We start from the raw sequence: 7,397 nt of genomic DNA on the forward strand, positions 1-7,397 counted from the left end.
TTAATATATATACGGTGTTAGTGAAAATGACTAATGACGCAACACATTATTAGGTTTGAGGACTAAAAACACTAATATAAGAGTTGCGGGACTAGCCACTTAGTACTACAGTCTAGTGGTATTTCTCTTTACTTATAAGTGAGAGGTCTTAGGTTTGATTTTCGTTAAAGGTGAATTTGAACCGCATTATTGCTAGCATATTGTAAGGCTAAACCCAACATTCCTCTTAGTGTAAACAATATCGTTTGTTCAAAAAAAAAAAAAAAGGGAGAGAGTTGAGGGACTAAAATTAAACTAGAGATAAAATTCTGTGACCATTGTTATAGTTAAAGCTTATTTTTAAAATACAAAGCCAATAGAGAGTATCAACTCTAATGTCTTCTATTTAGAAATGAAAGAATAGTACCACTAAATTGTAACCACAATAACAATGTTGCTAGAATTTTAAAAGTAAAAAAAAAAAATGTAGTGCTATCTTCATATCTATTTTTACTTTTCACACACCATCTTAATTTTTGAAGGTTGAATTCAATGAATTAAAAGATAAGTAAAAAGTTAAAATAAACATGAATAACACTTTTCTTACAATGGGGCATTTGGTGGGGTTGGTACGAAAAATCACGCGCCACGAGTGCGAATACGAGAATAAGCAGTCCAAAGCAAAATGATACAAAACAAGAAAAACAAATAAAAAACAGAGAAATAAATCGCCGGCTTTGTTAGTGTTTGGAAGAAAGGCAAACGACTGTTTGGACTCAACTACTTTCAGGAGGAGGAGAGGGAGAATTTTCGGAACAAGGGAATCATCTTTCAAGGAATCACAACAATCCCATCTCCCCATTCAAAAAAATCCCATTTCCCATCTTTCTGGTTTTTCAATTTCTTCCAATCCTTCCATCTCTTCTCTCCCTCTTCTGTGCGAGGAGAGAGTGTCTCTGGAGGCCGGCCTTCCTGTTGCGTGCCCTAGATCTTGAGAGAGTCAACGAAGAATCACCGTTCCCGATCTTCAATTCTCGGTTTTAAGCTCCTTTCAGATCATAGCATCAGGTATCTCCTTCTTCTTCTTCTTCTTCTTCTTCTCCGAGTGTCAGAAACTGAGATTTTGAATTTTCGTTTGGGTTGCGGTTGCAGTTGCAGTGGCTGTTTTGATTTTGCGTACTTTCTCGGCAGCCAAACGGGAAATAAGAAAATGGGGAAGAATTTTTGGAGTTGTGGGCTGCTGGGTTTGACTGTTAGGGGGCAATAGAGATTGCGTCTTGTAGTTGGGGTTTTACTTTTCTTGGGGTAGATTGGAATCTGTGGGTTGGTTTGACTTTTATTTACTTGGATTTTCGTACCTGCATACTTATCCAGGTGTTTGGTATTAGTTCTTGGACTGCTTCTTAGATTTGAATTCTGAACGTAGGGTTTTGTTGCTTTGGTTTGTTCTTTTATTTGCTCATATTTACACTGTTACCGCTCCGATTGGTTGCCTGAGGCGAGGTGAGGAGAGTGAAGGGAAACGAAAAACCGAAACAATGAATTATAGTTTACTTGCTTTTCTTGGCAAACAATTACAAGCACTAAACATAACTACTCGATGATCATGAATTCGATCTGATTTCTGATGTTGCTTAATCTATGAATTGTATCGTTGCATTTCTTTGTGATCTAAGCACATTCTTTCTAATTACTTATATGTGCGTATGTCTACATGATGTATCTATTGCTGTTTAGTATTGGGTTTACTACTGATCTAGTGACATTATTATAAGAAACGGTATAACCGATTTGTCAGCATGCTTGTTTACCTGCTTAGGATATTCTTTTTTGTGTTGCAGAATAAATTACCATGAACTTAGTCCGCTTATCATTGCCTATAGGACCTCTAATTTACCAATTAATCCTCTTATACTTTCAGATTGCAGAAATTTCTACACCAATCAGACAGCGCAATGGTGGATAGGGACTATGGGCAGGAATAAGATCATTAGGTGATGAAGTTGTGATGCATTTATTTTAGATGAAGACGAGTCATTGGCGATTAGGCATGGGTGACATGCAGATCTTGCCTGGGGCACGCCATCGCCCACCTTTGAAGAGGCCAGTGTGGATTATTGTCTTGGTTTCTTTGGTCAGCATCTTTGTGATTTGTGCTTTTCTCTATCCACCTCAAAGCAGCGCTGCTTGTTACATATTTTCTTCCAGAGGTTGTAAGGCTATTTCGGATTGGCTTCCACCTGCTCCTGCTAGGGAATTTACTGACGATGAGATTGCATCCCGTGTTGTGATTAGAGAGATTTTAAGCGCACCTCCTATTCAATCCAAGAATCCAAAAATTGCATTCATGTTCCTTACACCAAGTGCATTGCCTTTTGAGAAGCTGTGGGATAAGTTTCTCCATGTAAGGTTTCATCTGCTATTGATTTATTGGCCCAAGAAAGAAATCTTCTGTGTTGTTTTTTCCTTTTATTTTTTTTGGTTTCTTTAATACTTTTTTTCCTAATATGCCTGTTCTGTTTAGTTGGCTTAAGCATATTCAGATAGTATATGATCTTTGTCAGATAGTGCTTAGAAAGTATAAGAGTAGAAAGTGATCAACTTATATTGTTGTCCCTATAATCTTTCACAAGGATAGTTGTTGGACTATTCACATACAAGCAAGAGTCTCCATGCCTGAATTATTTTATGGTTACCGATTAACAGTTAAAGACATTTGGACCAAGAAGCTTAATTCCATCAAGCTATCTAATATTCAAGTTTGACAATGCAGCATAATGGTTGATAAATGCTTGAATTGTCGGTTGTATTAGGTGGGAAATAAAAAGTTTGATGGGAGAATCTTTCTGTATGAATGAGGCAAAGTTTATGTAAATGTTCTATACCAAAATGGCACACATGCTTCTTATTTGTAAATTTTTTATGTCTTTGTGGCTGATGAGATGAGTTGGAGCCTTCTTTCACTGTTACTTTTGATGCTTTAAGTTTGTCCTTATTTAATCTGGATAAATTCCATGTGGTGGCCCCTTGGTGCTCTTTTCAAGTGATTGTTTTCATATTTCTGACTGATTTATAATTTGTTGGTATACAACAGACGTGTGCATGTTAAATTAGGTATTGTTCATAAAAATATGTGATAATAAATGTTCAACCTGTTCAATCAATATTTGAGTGTTGATAGAGCCTGTTCAAGTAGTTATCGATTCACATGCTTAGCTTGATCATTTCTGTTTTTTGTTGGCAGGGTCATGAAGGAAAGTTCTCTATCTATGTGCATGCTTCTAAGGAAAGGGCAATTCATTTGAGCCGTTACTTTTTTAATCGAGAGATTCGCAGTGACCCGGTAAACCTGCTTAGATTACGTTACTTTACTAAATTTATGTTTCATTTTTAATCCATATAACTCTCAAGGAAGCTTAGGATAATATTTAATATTAACTTAAATAGCAGAGACTTACTGATTATTTCTTCATTTAATTTTGGTCATTTTAAGCTTGCAGACATATTGAATCCATCACTATTTGTCAGGCAAGTGTTATAATTGTGTAGATGAGGTTCCAGTGATAGGTAGAAGAGCATAAAGATTACACATCTATCAGTAGTGATTGTGATTTATTATTGTCATGTTTAACTAGTGATTTAGGAGATAAATGAGATCGATCATTGATTCATGTTTCCAGGTGATTTGGGGAAAAATTTCTATGGTAGATGCAGAGAGAAGATTATTGGCAAATGCTCTTCAAGATCCTGATAACCAGCATTTTGTTTTACTTTCTGAAAGGTGATCAAATTCGCGTTACCTTTAGTAATCCTTTTTGTCAAGTTCTGATTATTTCTGCTGTTATTAATCTCATTAATTCTTTCTGTTGTGCAGTTGTGTACCATTGTACACATTTGACCATATCTATGACTATCTGATGAATACAAATATAAGCTATGTTGACTGGTAAGTAAAATCTTATTTTATGAGCTGCTGTTTTAGTTTAAATGTGTTGGCAGCTCACCGTATGATTGGATTTAAATTTGATGAATAAGTACAGTTATGAATGTTGCCTAAGTAGGTTTTAATTTTTTCATCCTCTGAAATTATTTGGAGCCAACTTGTTCCTAATTGATAAATCCATTTTTCTTACCTGTATACTTGTGTATTCTTTTCAGCTTCGAGGATCCTGGTCCACATGGAAATGGGAGGTATTCTGAACACATGTTACCTGAAATTGAGAAGAAAGACTTTAGAAAGGGTGCACAGGTATTTTTTTATTATTATGTTGAGGCTGTAGATGTAGTTTTATAATTTGTGGAAATTTGATTTGTTGTCCATCTCTTGATGGCCATTTTTATTAGTTTTATATAACTAGCCTGCAATATCAACAAATGTAAACAGTAGGGATATATGACCACCTAAAAATACTTTTCATTCCAAGGTAACACTGAAAGTCTAATATTCTGAATTATATGCAGTGGTTCTCTGTGAAGCGTCGGCATGCTGTGATAGTAATGGCTGATAATCTATACTACTCGAAATTCCGGGACTACTGTAAGGCAAGTTTTCCTTCTCAGCATTTGTATATCTACCTTGTTTAAGTTCTTAAATGTTCTTATATTAGATATTTTCGCCTGTAATTTGTTTATCATATATCTATAGGCTGTAGCGTATCTGCATGTATGATACTTTCATCCTTGCTTTCTCTTATTATTGGTATTATAGATTTTGGGTCGCTCTTTATTTGGTCGTTTTCAGATGATCTAAGCTAACAATGCTGAATTTTTTAATTACTTTATGTCAAAACATATGCTTGATTTCAACATATGGCTTGCTTTCCCATTCTCATGCTTGGCCCACTGTACAGCTGAGATGCAAGTATCTAATAGGTTTTTTCTGTAATCTTTAAAACCATGATACTGTATGTTCACTGGTCTCAATTTGTTGATGTGGATTGTCTTGGTAATAACAGCCAGGTTTTGACGGGCGCAATTGCATTGCTGATGAACATTACTTGCCAACCTTTTTCAATGTGAGAACTCTTGAAAATTTTCTCCAGTGTTCCCTTCTGTTCTCTGCCTGAATGAAGTTTCCTTTGTACATATTTTCAGATAATTGATCCTGGTGGCATTGCAAACTGGTCCGTGACTCATGTTGATTGGTCTGAAAGAAAGTGGCATCCGAAGTTATACAAGTCTCAGGATATTACACATGAGCTTCTGAAGAATATTACGGTAGAATTCTTCTAAAAGCTTTTGCATATGTGTGTTTTTTATTTATGGATAACAGCTCCATCATGCATGTTTATCTAGTTTGGATATGTGTTGCATAGCTATGTCCACACTGAATGCCGATTCCATGGCAGTTCATCCCTGGCTATTTGTGTCACCTGTTGAGCCTCTCATGTTATGTTGTGTCGCACTCCAGCCATTAGCTGTTTAAAACCATACAAACACCCCACTTATCTTACAAAAAAAATAAAAATAAATAAAAAATGAAAAAAGACAAACGGAATAGTCTAGGGATTGTTTTTTTTAAGATTTTAGTATTAACACTTGACCTTTTAACGAAGATGGCTGGAAATGGTTTGGTGGATATATAAATCAAAGTGTCGTTATAATTGCTTTCTTTGTGCCATCAGTTCCAACATAGATAGTGTTTGAAAGAACAACAATTCGAATGTAAATGGTTCAAATTTTCTGATGGCTGACTTTGGTTGTCTTGTCGCTGCAGTCGATTGATGTGAGCGTGCATGTAACCAGTGATGCGAAGGTATGCATCTAAAAGATTCGTGATACATGCTTATGGAATTGGATTGCTTGGCAATAATTTAATTTACATTTTCGATTTTGTTTTTCAGAAAGTAGTACAGAAATGGCCTTGCTTATGGAACGGTATAAAACGACCGTGTTACTTATTTGCAAGGAAGTTTCATCCAGAGACTCTCAATGACTTGTTACGCCTTTTTGCCAATTATACAACAGTTTGAGCCGGATATTTTTTTACTCCATATTCTTTGGTTGGATCGCCTTCGACCCTTTGACTCCATCCTATATCCAGTATATCTGACGAAGTTGTAAATTGCCAAATTATCGAGGCTTGATTGTTCCCCACCTCCCGACCACGATTCTTGAGTGCAAGGGCAACTGGCAGAGCAGTTAGGGTGACCCGAGTCAGGCAGGAGGCTAACAGCCTAGTGTTGCTTCCCTGGGGATGATACGAGGATATGTTGTTGTCTCTACGAACCCTTCATTTTGCGCTATCGGTGTTAAGTGTTCTAGAACATATTTTTTTGGGCATCTCTTTCACTGCATCTTGTGGTTAGTCTTTGTAAAAGATGAAGTTTGAACTCTCAAGTGGCAAATATACAACACGCAATAGCGCCGTGAAATTCACGCTTCAAAAGATATTTCCGGCATGCTCCGGGAAGGTGTGGCAAAATTCAGGGAGAAGAAAACTAGAAACAGTGATTGAATTGCATATCATTAATCTAGTACATTATCATGTCATGAGAAAAGAAGAGTGCCCATTTCATGTGTTCAAAATTGCTCTTATTTTCATCTTTGAAACCAAACTTCAATGTTCATTCTTCTACTTGCAAATAATTTATTTTCTCCCTAGAAATTTTATAAGAGGAACTGTTCTATTTTGAGTCTTCAGTTGAAGATTAGTGGTACAAAAAATCATTTGAATCGGAGATTGTTTGGTTATTCAAATATATAGAATAAATCAACGGTATAGCTACAAAGTAACACATTAATGATGAACTGTATATTTATTTGATAAATACTTTTCCTCTCTCAAAACCTTTTATATGGTGAACCTGAATTTGCTCACCACCCTTACTAAGTGGTGATGATTATCACCATATTGAGAATGACACCACATGACTGTAACCATAATAATCAATTTAAATTTTTTTATATGAAATGTATTAAATTACAATCTCTTTCAAATGAATTTGGGTTCCAACTAGATACTCATATCCGATCCGTTCATTGTACATCGTGCGGCCAATTTTCGTTAAGGACTCACAAAGAGAACCCGAAGAAGATCCTCATCCCTTCCAAATATGCTTTCATCAAATCTTAGGATTCTTCACCATCATATTTGTTTTTTAATGGAAAAAAAAAAAAAAAATCTGACGTAGAGGATCCTTGACGTATGGTATGCTGTTACCAAACTTGTCAAGGAGTAACATAAAAACTATTAAATAAAGAAAATTACTAAAATAAAAACACAAGAGTGGCTATAATCGCGTGCCAAATTTAGCAATGTTGATATGTTGGATTATATGGAAAGATTGAGCAAGACGTAATCTTTTTACCTAAACCCTTATAATTATTCGTGCAATTGAGAATCTGCTCTAGTAAATGTCAAATATGCTTGATGAAAACAAATTTGCCACGAAATATTTATCTCATTTTTTATTGCC

The 7,397-nt window shown here is 35.6% G+C and overlaps 1 protein-coding gene across 2 annotated transcripts; it reads left to right on the plus strand.

Annotated features, from left to right (window-relative positions):
- The first annotated feature begins 667 nt into the window (after positions 1–667).
- Positions 668–6,594, plus strand: LOC137737847 (glycosyltransferase BC10). 2 transcript variants are annotated; one of them, XM_068477416.2, is made up of 11 exons: positions 668–1,047; positions 1,901–2,383; positions 3,224–3,322; positions 3,660–3,760; positions 3,854–3,925; positions 4,138–4,228; positions 4,441–4,521; positions 4,935–4,994; positions 5,074–5,196; positions 5,696–5,734; positions 5,823–6,594. In XM_068477416.2, exons 2-11 carry the CDS (start codon positions 2,003–2,005, stop codon positions 5,949–5,951), a joined length of 1,176 nt encoding a protein of 391 aa, XP_068333517.2. In that variant the 5' UTR covers positions 668–1,047; positions 1,901–2,002; the 3' UTR covers positions 5,952–6,594. The 2 variants fall into 2 exon arrangements, with proteins under 2 accessions (XP_068333517.2, XP_088538782.1); XM_088682656.1 differs by lacking the exon at positions 668–1,047 and adding an exon at positions 1,355–1,482.
- Positions 6,595–7,397: the final 803 nt, after the last annotated feature.

Source organism: Pyrus communis, chromosome 13 (genome assembly GCF_041283825.1).
Source record: "Pyrus communis isolate YQ-2024b chromosome 13, ASM4128382v1, whole genome shotgun sequence".
NCBI classification, from domain to species: domain Eukaryota; kingdom Viridiplantae; phylum Streptophyta; class Magnoliopsida; order Rosales; family Rosaceae; genus Pyrus; species Pyrus communis.